The sequence below is a fragment of the Primulina huaijiensis genome, chromosome 1 (genome assembly GCF_012295235.1).
Source record: "Primulina huaijiensis isolate GDHJ02 chromosome 1, ASM1229523v2, whole genome shotgun sequence".
In the NCBI taxonomy this organism is placed as follows: Eukaryota; Viridiplantae; Streptophyta; class Magnoliopsida; order Lamiales; family Gesneriaceae; genus Primulina; species Primulina huaijiensis.
In genome coordinates this window covers 20,729,175-20,746,438 of record NC_133306.1, presented here as the reverse complement: position 1 = coordinate 20,746,438, position 17,264 = coordinate 20,729,175, and the positions used below count along the sequence as shown (strand labels likewise).

General features: G+C 34.5%; 2 protein-coding genes across 2 annotated transcripts; both read right to left on the bottom strand.

The window, feature by feature from the left end:
- Positions 1-5,562: 5,562 nt before the first annotated feature.
- Positions 5,563-7,706, bottom strand: LOC140972436 (uncharacterized). The gene has a single exon (XM_073434865.1). It carries the CDS (start codon positions 7,132-7,134, stop codon positions 5,563-5,565), a length of 1,572 nt encoding a protein of 523 aa, XP_073290966.1. The 5' UTR covers positions 7,135-7,706.
- A 4,134-nt stretch (positions 7,707-11,840) lies between these two features.
- LOC140983641 (protein VACUOLELESS GAMETOPHYTES-like) lies at positions 11,841-14,060 on the bottom strand. The gene is made up of 2 exons (XM_073450774.1): positions 12,489-14,060; positions 11,841-11,955 (listed from the first exon to the last, which is right to left on the bottom strand). Exons 1-2 carry the CDS (start codon positions 13,374-13,376, stop codon positions 11,908-11,910), a joined length of 936 nt encoding a protein of 311 aa, XP_073306875.1. The 5' UTR covers positions 13,377-14,060; the 3' UTR covers positions 11,841-11,907.
- Positions 14,061-17,264: the final 3,204 nt, after the last annotated feature.

Sequence of the window (17,264 nt, the reverse complement as noted above, 5' to 3'; positions counted from 1 at the left end):
TCCTTACGCCTTTTTTTTTTTTAGAAATTTGAAGTTTACGGAAGATCCGTCCGTCCGATTTTCAATCCGACTTCAGTACTGTGTTACTATCGACGCAGGCTCCAACTGGACGTAAGTTTTGTTACGTTTTGATATGTTTTGAAATTATGCTATTGTCAGAATTGAATAGGATTCCTATATGATGTTCTTGATACGTTAGACATCATAGAATCGAAGTCAGATTGAAAAACATATTGATTACGAATTTGTTATGATTTTTCAGATTATATTGAGTGGTATTGGACAGATTTGCATTGTGACTGGCCTTGAGCTTGTGTTGGCTCTGGGTTATGATTGGTGATTGATATCTGTTGATATGGTTTTTACGGGGATATTGAGATTGTGCCGTTATGTCGATGATTTCAATTAAATTCAGATTAATCAGATTCAGTGTTGAATTGAGAATGGAATATTGATATGATGATTCTCGATATACCGTTTCAGATTTACAAAGACAGTCTTGAGTTCAGAACTGATATTGCTTCAGACCGAGACGACAAACGGAAGGTATAAGTCAATGTGGTATTGGGAGATCGACACAAGTAGGATATACTTGTGTTCCCCTAAATCACATACTATTTGTTATTAATTGCATTGATTTGATTTGCTATGCTTGTTCTATTGATATATAGAGAGCATGTGTTTAGACGAGTGATCTTGTGACAGAAGTACCTGATACTGGCGGGATCGCCACGGGCACGTTGCACGATGTCACAAGATAGTGTATTGGCGATAGTGCCACAGTCTGTGACGGATAGGTCAAGACACTGGATGTTTGGTTATATCGACGTGGATAGAATCGGAGTTTCTTCTATTACTGTTGGTCGATATAGGAATACCAACGTCTGGAAACCGGGATCCCTAAACTAGGATTGAGTCTAGTCTGAGACGTGGAGTCACGAGTTTATTTACAGTTTTATATGGATTCATGTTTCAGATTTGACATTTATTTCTGATATTTACTTCATGCTTTTATATTGATTATATTATCGCATGTTCGTTGATTTATACTGGGATCATATTCTCACCGGGGTTATCCGACTGTTGTCTTGTTTGTATGTGTACATGACAACAGGTGGGACAGGATCAGGGTCGAGGATATGAGGAGAGAGATCGTGATAGAGTGGAGACTACGGACTTGATTTGAGATAGGGTTGAACATTTGATATTTAGTAGTTGAACCTTAGTTTGTAAATGATTGTATATAGTACAAAACTTGTACTTGACTTTTATACTGATATGTATAATAGAGTGATTCCATTACGTTCCGCATTTAATATTCTATTGAAAAAAAAAAAAATTTAGACCCTGTTTATTATAATTGATTAATTAGTCCCAATGACGAATAAGAACATGATTAGCGTCCGGGTCCCCACAAAAACATTGCCTTCTATACACACTATTGTAGGTTTGACATGGTCAACAACTGAAAAACAATAATTTCATCTAAAGGGACGATGATGTTTTACCATATATACCCTTAACACATAAATATATTTACAAAAAATATCAATATAATGTCTAATTATTTACACATATGGAGGGTTAGTTTGGTCAATTCACAATTGAAAAATATTGCTCTCTATCCACACTTTTGTAGGTACTAGAAAGTAGCACGTGTCTTGCACATGGTATCCCGATGATTATTGTCCAAGATAATTATGTGTGGTAGACTTTAACTTAAATCATTGTAAAAAAACTTAAATCTTATAATAAAAAATTATGTATAAGACAATGCGATAATGATATATAATCAGTCAATCAAAATAATAATGTTTAAAAAATATATGAATGAACATTTATTAATAGATAAATTATAATTTAGGACATAAATACAAAAAATAAAAGCATATATTGCTATAATTTATCATGAGTTTAAAGTTTTCTTACTTGATATTCACATATGTCATTTTTTGTGTATCATTTCAAGTTTTGACTTGTCTCTTTCTTTTTGTGAAAGAAGAAATTTTGTCATCATTTTCAATCAGAAATTGTGTATTTCCTTTGGTATCAGCAATTAATTTTTTTTTTTGTTGGCTTCGAGACTTGAACATAGGGCACCGTTTGGTGTTTTTTCGTTTTTATAAAAGTAATAATTTTGTCATCATCTTCAATCTTAATTTCCGCATTTGCATTGACATCTTCCATATTTTGAGTCTCAATTATTTTCTTGTTCCGAGATTTGGTGGCTTGAACTTCTTTTGTTGCACTCCTACTTTCGTCGATGTGGTTTGAGACATTTTGTTGTTGTTGTTGAATTACCTGATTTATTGGGCTTTTGCAAGGGTTTTTGAAATCATTTATCCTTCACAACAATTCCGGATAAGGGTTATTCAAGACTTTCATAGTATCTTCATTAATCTGGACGTCGTACATTATATTATTTAGTTCATCCTAAATATCCTAGAAATATGATTGAAAATGAGAAGGTCCACCTTCATTAGGCATTAAAGACGGAAGGTTGTGAAATGTTTGGCTTATGATTCTAAAAGTGTAAACCTCTTAGCTCGAAGAATCTAGCTTTATCAATTTTAACGCCCAATGAAGTGAAGGCGAAGATACTTATAGGACCGATCGCTTGCCACTTTACCAAAAGCTATAGCTAGTGTTTGGTGCAACTCAAATATTTTAAACCGCACAGCAACTCAAATACCACGGTTCAATCGCTTTACTAAGCATGGACAATTATTTCACCCAACAATCTCCCTCCCAATAATGACACTCCTTGCAATCAATGAGAATCGAACCCGTGATATTGACTCTGATATCAATTGTAGGACCGAGCGCTTGCCGCTTTACCAAAAGCTATAGCTAGTGGTAATAGGGCAACTCAAATTTTTTAAACCGCACATCAACTCAATCACCACGGTTCGATCGCTCTACCAAGCAGGATCAATTATTGCACCCAACAATACTACTGTAAGCTCTCACATTTTTTCGAAATTGCATAGCATCTGTTGATTCATTGTTAGTGAATAAATTGATCATATCAGTTGGCACCTCTGTGACTACGAGTTTTATCTTGTCATTATCGCAAAAAAATTTTGGAGACTCAAATTGAAATTTTCTTAGCACCACAATAACAACAAATATGCATCGGATGTACCTCATGTCACTCAAGCAATGTTGACTCATGCGTTAATCCATCTAACCACAATAATAAACAAAGAATAAAATGTAAGTGATAAATGACAAATATATATTTAATATAAATTTTACATTCGACAACAAATGTCTTGATAGATACCTGGATGTCTTAAAGCTTTGAGCAATTCATTACAATTTTGTTTTTGCATTTTCGAGATGTGGTTGGATGAAAATCAGCAACTCTTTTTTTCTTTTCTGAGTTTCCAAAACTTTATCAATATATTCTTGACGCTGCTGAACTAATAAGCTCTTATATATTTTCCTTGAACTCTATGAGTGATTCTTTCTCATCTCATCTAAAATTGTCTGAATTTTAGTTAATTATCATAAGATATAAGCATAGGTTGCATCGATAAACCAAATAAACTTTTTAAAGATGCTTCACCTTCATATCACATTTTATTGTGAAGAAGTTGCTAATCCAGTCCTCATGCCAAACAACATGCTGTTTGGAAAAAAGATGAATGGAGATAAATGATAAGAACCTTTAATAAAATGATCTATCATATTAAGTAATAATACATAAAGAATTTGAACTAAGCAATCTAGAGTATAAGAAATACTTCTTGAAATATGATGTTGATGTTTTTCTACCCATTACATCAATCAACTCGTGAGTATGATCCTCCAATTGAAAATGTTCTATATTCAAGATCCAAAATTCTGAAATTCTTTATTAATATTTTGCAATTAAAATTATTTCCGACATATTTTTATGCAGGTATGGATGTATATTAGATCAAAATTGATGTCCTATAAATCAACTTCGAAGATTTATTGGGAATTTTTTAAATATACTGAATACCTCATAATCTCTACCACTAACTAAAAGAAATAGATTTTATACTTTGAAATGTTATTTTCTCAGTTGACTAATCTAATGTTTTAGAGGTCTTATAGTGTTGAACGAAATAAACATTGAGAGCAATACGGAATTTATATAATTTTGCATGAGTGTTATCTGAAGTCGAAAATTTATTTCATCTGATGTTGAAAGGAATCAATATGCAATACGGAATTTGCGAGGTACTCTTGTGTAACTCTTTATCAATTGATGTTGAAGTTTTCTAGAAATTACACAAAAACTGATTTAATTTGTGTTGAGGCAGAGAAGAAGATTTGAAAAAATGAAGAGAAGTCGTGTTTGAATTATGAAATAAAGTACATATGATAATACATTTTTAATTAAAATTATAGTGCTTTGATGGACAAATAATTATTGGTAATGTTAAGTTGAGAAAAATGTGAGTAAATCGGAATTAAAAAAATTTGCCCCTTAATTCACACTTTTAGATAGTTAATATTAAAATATTAATAATAATAATAACAACAACAACATAATAGATTTTTAGATTTTTTAAATTTTAACTTCTCCTGAATTATAGAACTTCTCCTCATTTTTAGACCTTTATTTTGTAATGATTTTTATTTATAAATTTTAACCAACCCATTATAGACGGTCATTTAATCACTGATTTGAATTCCCCATTTATTATATTTCTGGTTCTGCTTTTGGTGTCAGTAAAAATATGATTTATTGTTATTATTATAAATTGTAAATAAATGACAACATTCAATCAATATTTTTTTTTATTAGTAAGTCGATACTTTTACATGCTGATAGATTGTTATAATATATGTACGTTTATATGTTATCAAGTATAAATATCTAATAAATTAAAGATGATGAAGAAAGTAGAAACATCCAATGGCATTGATTCACTTTACATAAAATAGAATAATAACTAGCACCGTTGTAAATTTTAAAAATTATAGATCATTGATTGCCAAAAAAAAAATTTAATAATTGAAAACTATAAAAAATAACAAAAGAAAACGATATGATAAAAAAAATCTGAAAAAATTAAGTATTCCATATATTTTTTTAAAAAATTGAAAAAAATATGTTTTTATCCAAATTAGTTAAATATAATTAATCAACATGAATTGTCAAAATTTTCAATATTATTGTCATTATATTTTGTTGAGTTAATTAATTTCGTTTCGAATTATAATCATTTAATGAACATATGTTTCTCACGTGTAATATACGTACGTACATGTAACACACACATACATTATTTCTAGTAAAATATAAATTTGAATAATTCATCACCTCAATGGAGAATTTCGATGGTACTTCACCCAGAGTAATTGGTATGAAAAGGCTAAATATTTTGGGTCTTGTTGCTGACACATTCTCGTGAATTTATATAATTTGAAAATTCTTGGTACAGGGATGCAACAGTTGTGCAGGTATTTTTCTAGTCATGGTTGAATAAGAAAATGGGTTTCAAGTATAACAAAAAATACGAAATTGCAAATGTTTAAATGCACATTAGTTCGAGAACTAGACTTGATTGCAACTTTTGAAAGTCATGGTTTCTGTGATTCACCACTATTCTGTTTATCTCCACCTCCAATGCCACCCCCGAATCCTCCTCCTCCTCCAGCACCTCCCCCAAAACCTCCTCCACCACCCAATCCACCTCCTCCGAAACCGCCACCCCCACCGCCACCGCCGCCACCCCCTAAACCTCCACCAGCTCCGGTTCCAACACCAATTCCTCCTCCCCAACCACCACCTACTCCTCCACCAGTACCACCTCCACCTCCACCTCCACCTCCACCTCCTCCCAATCCGGTACCCCCACCCCCACCACCAATTACTCCCAAACCACTGCCTGCACCTCCAATGATTCCACCTACTCCTACACCCACTCCACCGCCAATACCACCGCCAATACCTCCACCACCCAAACCACCCCCGGTTCCTCCACCAATGCCAACTCCAATTCCTCCTCCGATTCCCCCTCCTAATCCACCTCCAACTCCCCCTGGTCCACCACCAGTACCACCTCCACTACCACCTCCTATCCCCCCTCCGATCCCTCCTCCACCACCACCTGCTCCTCCACCAATGCCACCACCTGCTCCTCCAGCTCCACCTCCTATTCCCCCACCGAATCCTCCACCTCCTAAACCACCTCCACCTACACCACCGCCTGCTCCTCCGGCTCCACCTCCTATTCCCCCACCGACTCCTCCACCTCCACCTCCACCTCCACCTACACCACCACCTGTTCCTCCACCAATACCACCACCTGCTCCTCCAGCTCCACCTCCTATTCCCCCACCTAATCCTCCACCTCCCAAACCACCACTTGTTCCACCGCCACCACCTCCTATGCCTCCACCACTCCCTATTCCCCCTCCTCCAGCTCCAGCGCCACCTCCAACAGGTATTCCTCCTCCCAAAGCACCTCCTGCTCCACCTCCACCTCCACCCCCATTCCCCCCACCTATGCTACCACCACTACCACCACCAACTTCGCCTCCACCACCAACACCTTTACCAATCCCTCCACTTGCACCGTTACCTCCCCCTATGCCGCCTCCTGCTCCATGCCCGTGTCCTCCAGCTTCACCCCCTTTCCCAATTCCCTTTCCAACTCCTCCACCAGCGCCATTGGACCCACCTAAACCTCCACCAACTCCATGGTGTTTTTTTCCTTTACCATGGTGCTTCCTACCATCATGACCGTTATGTCCACCTCCTTCAGCAATGCTACCTCCACCACCTCCATGTCCAGCGCCATTGCCCGACCCAATAGACCCACCACCACCATTGCCAACCCCTCCACCACCTCTGGCACCGGCCCCACCTCCACCTTTTCCTAGGCAATCAGGCTTCCCGTAATGAAAGCTGAAACCAACCCCTTTCCCCCAACTAAAAGAACGTCCAAAACTTGACCCACTTCCTCCAGCATTACCAATCCAACCAGTAGGGTTGCCATCAAATAACCATTGTGGTTTCTTATCTTCTTCTTCATTTGGCCCCAACTTCCTGCCTTCTACACATCCCACAACAAAAACAGAAAACAAAACCGCTAAAACGCCCTTTCTAACCATCTCCCTTCTCATAATTTGCATATGCATTCTTTGCATGCAACACAAGTGCAAAATTCTTGTCTTTATAAACAAGCAAGTAATTCGTCCATGTGTTTATTACAAGCATGCATAAAGGATCTCTTGCCAACCAATTTCACCTTTAACTTCTTTCCATCAGAGTTACACAAAGTCCAGCTCGAATTCCAACAACAATTCCATGCTTGAATTCATGGCCACCTCCTTCTTTGTGATCTCTTTTTCACCCAACACAGTTTTAATTTTCTTTTTGGGAAACAAAAGTGTGGTTGCAATTAGAAAAAGTTGATTGTTTCACAAAATATGTTGGCAGTTGGCTACTTTTTTTAATAAATGTTGTCTTATTATTGTTTGACTCACATGACCAATTGCCAAGAAGAATAAACGAATTCCAATTCCAATTTGGAAAAAAGAGAGGATTTATTAAACACAACTACATGGTCGCTTGTGGTGTGCAACAAATATATAGATTTAAACTTTTGACAAGAAGAGACTATTGAAAACACTGTAATAAAAAATTTGGAACCTTAATTTTGCTTTCCCTGAAGGTAACAGTGGTTTTGTCACATTCATGCATGTACCTAATAACAGGGCATGCGAGAAAGGGGAACGGATCCTCCACTGTGGACATCGTAGAGGATGCTGTTACAAAAAAAAATTTTAATTTCAAAATTGCATTTATTGTAGGTATCTTCACAAGAGAGACTATGATGTCGTTTTACAGCCATAATCACAATTTTCTATTTTTTTTTGTCTTTTTATATATTTTAATTAATACTTTCTTTTTAATTTTTTTTTGTTTTCTTTTTTGACCTTTTTGTGTATACATTCTAATTTTTTAAAAAGTATTTTCTATTCTCTTTTTATCTTGTCAATTTTTATTGTATGGTTTTTTCTTGTTATAATTTATACTTAGCTTATATACTATATACTAATGTACCAATTGATTAAATATGTCAATATGAAAAAAAAATAATTATATATTTTATTCTCAAAATAAATAAATCCGATAGTCAAAAAATTAGAAAAGAATTGGACATGTAAATGATCAAGAAAATAGGAAATTTTTTTATTGAAATCCTCTCCTCCTTTATTGTAGTTTTTTAAAAAAAATTAATGAGTTGTAATTTTTTAAAAAAAATTAATGAGGAAAAAAAAGGGAAACAAAAAAGTCCAAAAATGGCAAAAGAAAAAATTATAATATATTTTAAACAAGATTAAAAATGAAAATTGGAGAGTGAGTAAAAGAAATATTAAAAAAAAAGCTAAAAAAAAAATAAAACTAAAAAGAATTAAAATAAATATAAAAAAAACGTTAAATTTTTTTATTTTTTTTTGGTCACAGCATTGGGGATGTCTACAGCAGATGATCTATTCCCGCGAGAAAGCTACTAGCAACAGGTGATATGCTCACGGATTGCACGTTTCGACAGCTTAAAAGTTCAATTTTTTTGTTATCATAATACTGAACTATCAGATTCCTAATTCGAAACTTATTCGATAAAAGTTCATAATGCCCATATTTGACTTCATTCCAGTAGGCTCGATCAGCATAACGCTGGCCACATAGACTTAAAGAGTTTGAGGCTAGACTTGACTGCATGTATATAATTTTTTTTTATGACGTGAGAATCCGTAATCGTTACCATTCGGTACGCATTGGGTAAATATTTGTGCCAACACAATAACTTGCAAATAACGTTAGTCAGGACATATAAGACAAGGTCGTCCGAGAAAATGTTGGTAAGGAGAATCGAACTTTTGACCATCGACCAAATTCTCACTTAATCCACCAACTCGAAAACTCATTTGGGACACATTTTATCTAATTTGATAGGTAGATGGAAAATGAATAAAAATATAATTCTCTCCATTTTCCTTCGAGTGAAAAATCAAGCGATAAACTTTTATGTGATATTGGTAATAAATCAACACACAACATATAACCAAGCAAGAGAACCACCTTTGGTAACTTTCAAATGTCGAATAGTTATTTATTTGTGGACTTTCAAAATACTTGCTTTCAATATGAATTTTTAAACTTATATTATGATATTTTATCTCCTAAATGTTTTAAATTTTAAAACATACTATACTTTTTCGGTGAATTCTTGAGATTTCATTAGAAAATATTTTTAAAAATTAATATATATATTGATTTCTATCTACCTTAGAAAAAATAAATTATATTAATCATTCCAATTTCCTATGAATTTACGAACTTTTGAAGAAAATAAATAAATTGTATTAATATTTCCAATTTCCTAGGAATTTAAGCTAGCATAAAAAATGATTTAAATAACCTCTTAACATTAAACTAACGGTTGAAATAAAATCGAGATACAATCTAAAAATTGAGGGATATAATTAGTACATACAAAACTCAAGATACAAAATTGGGAATAAAGGAAAACTATAAGGATATAGTGATAAATTATCCCAAAAATCTACAACTTTTTAGTTCTAAAAAATCACATTTAATTTTAGGAATAAAAATTAATGAAAATATATCATTATTATACTCTTAAATTGCTCTTATCTAAAATATTTTTTTTTTAAAAAATATTACACATTTAATCTAAAATGGAATGTTTATTATATAAAAACAATTTAAACGAAGTTAAATATATAGCCAAATAAAATAGTACTTTCATGTATAATATAATGTTTATTACATAAAAATTATTTTTAAATGAAGTTAAATATATAGACAAGGAATAATAATTATTTACAAAATAAATGGCACTTTTACATATAGAAATTCACAAAACTGCGGCACTTATTATGAATTTACGGTTTTTATTTCATTTAATAATTAATATTTATGTGCAATATCATGGTATTTTTTTAGTACAAATATGGAGGAGTGAGGTTCGATCCAAAGTGTCAATTATTTTAGCCTAAGGTGAGACCTGTGTCGGTCTCCAATTTCATGGTATTTTGTGTTATTTTAAAAAACTACAGAATTTATAGAATTTGAAAATTCGAAAATTATTTTTCAAATTAAGGGTCAAATTAATGGAATTACCCGATCAAACAAATGAAGGGCAAAATTCGATCGAAGTTCATAATGTCAATATTTGACTTCATTCCAGTAGCTCAATCCATATTAACAAGTAGATCAGCGTAACGCTGGCTAGATGAACTTAAAATTGTATTTAACAAGAAATTAATAGTTATTAATATTAGTCTACGAAAGTCGATTAAGATATAAATTAATTATCTGTTATATAAAATTCTAAAAAAAAAGTAAAAATTTTTTGTAAGAGATTAAATATTATTTAAATTGAATAATATGAGTTATATTTTACTATCAATATTACTATTTCATTAGTTTTAATAATGTTTTGATGAGTTAGTCACGAAGATTTTAAATGGATAATTATTTGTCCTTAATGTACTTCACTTATTTAAATTATGATTTATGCATGGATAAAATCCATAATTTGATTGATTTTTAAGATATTATGCTTTATGCGTGGTGGTTGAATATATAATATTTTTTTAAAATTTATTTCAATTCATTTTGTTTTATATATTATTTTTATTGTCATTTATTATATAACATAAATTCAACAGCTTGAATTTTAATTTGATAAACAATTTTTAAAGTTATATAAATTCTTAATTAATTTATTCGTCTAATATGACAAGAGATTAAATTCAAATAAATAACAAAATGATTCAAATTGTTTTTTCAGAAAATTAATTTTTTTTAATTTTTATTATATAATTATATTTGCGTGTATCACACTTACTTTATGATCGTATTTCTGAAAATTACTCAGAAACTGCAAACTTTTGGTATCCCACCATGTCCTATATGAAACGAATTAATTTTTCCGTTTTCAGAATGATTGCTTATGACACAATTTTTTTTCCCATTGTTTTATCACATAAATCTTGCCAAATTGAACTTCTAGTTTAGCTTGCTTATTTAAGTAACACTAAACAATACACTAACAGATAGTTTACAAGTATTTCAAAATGAAAATATTAAGCACAAATTGATCATCAGTGATATGATATAATACTTAAGCATGTGCTAAGGAATCTTGAAAACAGTTGGACTATTGAAAGTTTGAATACTTGAACTTATGCGATGATTCTTGAGAGCCTAACTTATTTAAAAGTTCTTCTATTTATAAACTTGGATTCAACAGTCAGTAAAATTAAATATTATATCAGTTCCAAAAATGATAGCCGTTAATCCCTTTTTTCACGTTAGTATCTTCTCTGACAATTCGTACACTGTAGATAGTGCTCGCGAATTTCATACAATTTAGAAACCGTTGGTACATAAGACTTTATCCAATAATTCAGCTTTATAACTATGAGTAGTCTAAATGATTCTTCAGAGAATGTTTCTTCATTTACTCAACTATCTTTTGGTCTAGTTAGTCTTCAGCTATCAGTTCGGTTGACCTTGATATCAGTTAGACTTCAACAGATTTTGTCTTATAATACTTTCAGTTTAGCTCATATTCAATTCAATTCATTTTAGCTCATTATCAGTTCATTTTGACTCAATTTGTTAAATCTTCAAAACTTAAATGATCCAACAAAATGATATTTCAGAGGGCGCTTTCGATCATTACCATTATGAATGATTTGCTTGCAACTAAAACTAAACCAATGTAATTCATCAGATCACGTGTATAGTAAAATATTGGTTACAAACACGCATGTATTCATATACATACATGATGTACATATCTTCAATTGTCATTCAAATTGCGTCCTATATATTGCTTTTCATGCTCTCGTGTCCCAATCTTTCAAGATCTCTTTCAATTACAAGCATATGAGAAGCTTGGACCAAAATCGACGCTTCGGAATCGCCTGCAGGACAATCAAATCAAGCTCATATTAGAACTTGACGTCGAGCCAAATCTTGTGCTCGTAACAGCTCATTTTCCTGGCTAGCTTTGAGTCAGCTAAAAAATTCGAGCTCGAGTTTGGATACTAAAAATCGCAAGAATTCGACTCCTCAAGATGTTTACACACCCCATGTCTAGTGACCATGTAGATGCCCTCCACATGTGCAACTTATCACACTTTAAACTTTCATGAGTGATCTCCAATAGTAATCGCTGGAGCTAGGATAAATTTCCAGTGACTCTCCCAATTGACTTCTAAGTTCTAATGAGCTTAATTGGTTTAAAAAAGTAAAGATATTATGATATTCTTCTGGCTATATAAGTTATGTTCAAAGAGTTTTCGTTCAAGTTACAAAATTGCTGTATTATTTTGATCAAATTTGGGTGTATTAAGCCAGTTGGCGAACCAATTTCCAAAATTTCCATTTTGAGTCGTGTACTTGATTAACACAAGCAAAGCAGCACAACAAATCAAACAACGTTTAATATTCTTACATCTTCCGTGTTTGTTGTCAAGTTCTTGAACTGTGTCCTGTCGACATTTGGATGGCCTAATTCCGTCCAAACTTGAGAGCCAATTCCAGCTAATGGAGCCAGACTCAACTCTCTCTTCATACTTTTCCCGGCTTGTAACTCATCTTCCTGAATAGATTTTGCAATGTCTATTGAAAAGCATGAGCCGCTCAACTGGTAACTTGGCAAAGTAAAATTTTCAGAAACCATAGATGATTGATCTTGAGGTTCATGAATGGCGTCTTTAGAATTTTTCTCCTCCATAACCTTCATTCCTTGTGAAAGAATCTCCATCAGTTCATTCTGTGGAGAGATAGAGTCTAAGTAATCAGCTTTCCGTTTATGATACCGAGTAGTTACTTTATTGTAAGTGACAGCACAAGAAATATGTGCATCGAACTCGCATAGTCTGCAACGATAAAGCCATCCGCTGTAGCTTGATTTATGGCATAAATCACACTGAAAATCATAAGGAGGTTTAAGCTCTAGTTTGAGTGTGTGAAGATGCAAGGAAGGAATTTTGAGTGAAAGAGGCAGTGCTATGCATAACATATGATATGAAAGGTTGCATTTAGTACATCTGTAGCAGAAGCCAGAAATATGCTTTCCACAAGCCTCACATCTGCTGGTTGGTTTGGCTAAAAGGGTGAGGTGATGGTTCGGGTCTGCGGGGTGAAGGAGCTTTATAGGCATTCTGTAGCATACTTTGTGAAGGAAGAATAGGCAAAGTTTGCACTGAAAGCAGAATATTCCTGGCATTATGGCGAGTTTGCAGCCAGAACAAATGTAATCTTTATCCGTTGGTGACTCGAGATATTGTAATGCATGTTGATGGCTGAAGTGTATTGAGTCGCTCTCTGGTTCTTCCATGGAGCAATTTTCCTGTTTTTATCCATAAAACCCCAACTTTAGGTGTATTAATATCCATTAAACCAGGGGTAGGACAATGTTTTGACAAAACCAAGCAACAAAATATTAACGTAGATATATCTTATGAAACCAGCTGGACTAACACAACACATACAAGCACACCAGCTAGAATTTGTGAGTTGTTACAAAATCTAATTCTGAACAACGTATTTAACATGTGGAAATATTTTGATTGTGTATCTAGCTAGCTAAAAAGAATACAGAACTAGACACGAGCCTTCTAAGATTATACTCATTGATTCTTGTGACAACATCTCGCCAAGAACACAGATTCTTTTGATTGTTTTCTAAACATGTTTTGGCTAAAGGAAGACAGCCTCGTCCACATTGGATCTATCTAAGAAATGCTCATGAGAAAAAAAGGAAGATATAAATAATCATTGTACCCCACTATGCAAGTTATCGCCTTGTGGTTGAATAAATCGATATAATACAAGCAAGTCGAGGTAGTTGACTTGGATGCCTATTGGCCATTTAAAGTCACATACGTGATGGATGTAAGGGTTTTTTTCAAAGTCAACCCCAACCACTTGCCGGAATTGTTGACTCAATAAACTTCCGATCTGATCATATGCAGAATGATCAATTCTCTAAACTGAATCAGAAGGTTGTTTTGAAAAGCCGAAGATCAAATGGAGTACAAGCATTTCGGCCACCAGCACCCGTTGACCCTCTACAAAGTTCAGGCGGGGCAGCAGTTTCAGTGCCACGGCTGTCATATGCCGTGCCACGACTCCATCTTCGCCTGCTGGAGCTGCAATTTCTTTCTCCATGAGCACTGCGGGAACGCGAACCGATATGTAAAGCACCCGTCCCACCCGGAGCACGCCCTTGTTCTCTTGCCAAGCCCCACCTACTGCAGCAGCTCGTATCTGTGCAACGGCTGTGGTGCGCCGGGAAGCTCGTTTTCCTACTGCTGTCCGATGTGCGAGGTGGATGTCCATGTGCATTGCGCGTATTTACCTCCCAAAGTGACCCACCAAGCCCATCAGCATGAGGTATTTCTCAGCTTCAAACTACCAGATTTTAATGGCTCCCCTGTACACTGCAAGATTTGCACAAAAGAGCTGAATTCTAAGCACTGGTATTACTTTTGTGAGAAACCCGAGTGTGGTTTTCGGATCCACACCTTTTGTGCTACTAATGAGGTGAAACCAGGGCTGTACGGAGATAATGAACCTGAGAATCAAGCCCAAGTCCAAGTCCAGATCCCAGTATGCTCTCAGCCACAGCCGACAGCTGAGGATGTTCTTGCTGAGATGATTAAGATTCAGATGCAGTTGCAAATGGCTCAGCAGATCAACCAAATAATTGGCTCCACTAAAATATAGCCAATCTGCTTCAAATTTACTTCCCCCAGAAGGCCAGAATCAATAAAGAATGCATTGTCTACTCTCGTTGTTAAACATTTACTTTTTTCTTGACGAAAATATTTCAGGATTTCTTTTGGAAGTCAGTGATGATTATTTTCTCTGTATATGTTATCCGTTTTCGACAATCAACAGCATACGTATCTGTAACTATAACTGATGAAGAAATCTAACGTGAGTTCCGTTCTCTGTTACCTATTCTACATTGATCAAAGCATGTGCGATTAGATCAACACAGAATCATGAGAAGATTGAATCATGCCTCCTGCCACTATTGAAAAGCTTACTGTAACTATTTGTTGTTGGTTTTTAATTCTTCTAAAACCTTTCTTTAATGGGGTCACAAACAATGCTCAAGGTAATGTGAAGGAACAAGACCATTAGCAGATCATATGTGCCACAAGACTGAAAGATTCGAGCACGGCATTAATCGTGCGGGTTATAGTCTGTACTATTAGTTTCGTTAAGTCCAACCTTGTCCAATTCGTAGGAAAAAAATGAACATGTTCATGACAATGTACTCGACTTACCTGATAAATCTTCTCGAGAAACAATTTGATAATTAAATGTAAGTTGTGGAGTTTCAATTACACTAGCGTAACATGGTTAAAAAACAAATCGGTAACCAGAAAATTCAAATTACCATATTATTTTGGACGAAAGTTATCGTTTTCTCGTACCCAAGAAGCAGCATAAGTTTAAAATTTTTATGTTTTGACAATGAAAACTCTCTCTTAGACGTCATATGATTAAAATCATTTATGGGTATTTAATTTAATTTACTTTTGCGTTCTTAACGTTGACTCTAACTATCTAGGTGTTTAGACAAATGGATAGAATGTAGCCTTGAAATGTTACTTCACTGTTGCACGAACTCGATTTGGAAGGCACGATTTTTGCAGCCTTGTGTTGCTCGAATTGTTGAGAGGCTTTGGGAGGATTTTGTGTAGCATTTCTTCAGCATATGTTTGGATATTTAAAGGACAAAATATGGCTGTAGGGCTGCTCTCTCCCACCGATTTTTGGCCTTCAAAATACCTCCAATGATGGTCCAAGTTGCTAGCCAATTCAAGAGTCATCTAAATTAGTTAAAAGGTCACTACTTGCAACTTAATTATGTTCAACTCTTAGCCCATCTCTTGGCTGCATTTTTGGTCTTCTTAGGACATTATGAATGAGCTTCGTTGAGCTAGGTAGAAGAGTTCATGAGCTAGGGGTTTGTGTCTCCGAGTGGCTACATTTCGATCTTTGCGGTTTTGCGACGTCTCGAGCTCCATTATACTTGATTTTGCACATCTTGAGCTGAAATTTTAAGTCCAATTGTTGAGATTTTTATTTGAAAAGTTTGAGCTAAAAGTCCCGAGGTTTATTACTTGTGTGATTTTCTTCAAAAATTAGAGTCCTCACAGTTTCTATCTCATCATCAGTCTTAAGGCACATAGACTTGGATAACATCATACTGTAACATATTGGTAGATTTCATCTATTGGATTTCTCTATAGAGAATCTTTTCAGTATAGTATCAATATAATTGACTTGGGTGAGTCTTAGCATTCTCTTTGATCTATCCATATATTTCTGTCCTAATACATATGATGTTTCACTCATATCATTCACAGAGAATTTACTTCACCCAAAAAGCAGCGTAAGTTTCCAACTTTTATGTTTTGATAATCAAAACTCCGTCGGACGTCGTATGATCTAAAACCATTTATAACCCTGTGTTTAGGCCGTAATAACTCTTTTTATATATCCCTACAAACGATCTATTGGAATAAATGCCTTCTTCGATTCTTTGAATTAGGTGCACGATCAGATAATGAGTCTCTCATCAAGATTGCACTAGAAATCTTTACGAAATTTGAGCGTTGAAAACGATCGTCGGAATTCAAGATCTTTGGTGGGGTTGCAGTGGCGGAGCGGTGGTCACACGATAGTACTGAGGCAGTCTCGGTCATGAACCTTGGTGGAAAAGGTGGTGGTCGATATTTAGGAGTGAGAGAGGGAGAAGAAGACTATGATGTGTTGTTGTGTTTATCAACTCATGATAAATCATCGTAGATGTGAGAATGGTACAAATCTCGTTTTTATGCTGAAAAGTGAAACTTTCGGTGATCAAAATTTTCCATTGATTCATTTTTAGCAGCTGCCTATTCTGGAACTTCCTTCACTAAACTAGGCAGTTGCACTCTTCTCACTTATGACTGCTAATTTCCACAACTTCGAAATATGAAAACTAATTATAAACTCTTTTATAAGCAACTTGTTTAATTTCCATCATGACAACATTTGTCTTTATTCGGGTTAACCATAATTTTCCTTATTCTTTTCATCAACCCTTAATAAAAAACATCAGAACTCAAGTCTGATTGCTTCCATCGTATCATGGTAAGAGCGCTTAGTAGCATCGCCCCATGATCTCCTAGGTATCACTGATAATGCCTGTAAGAACCAGTAA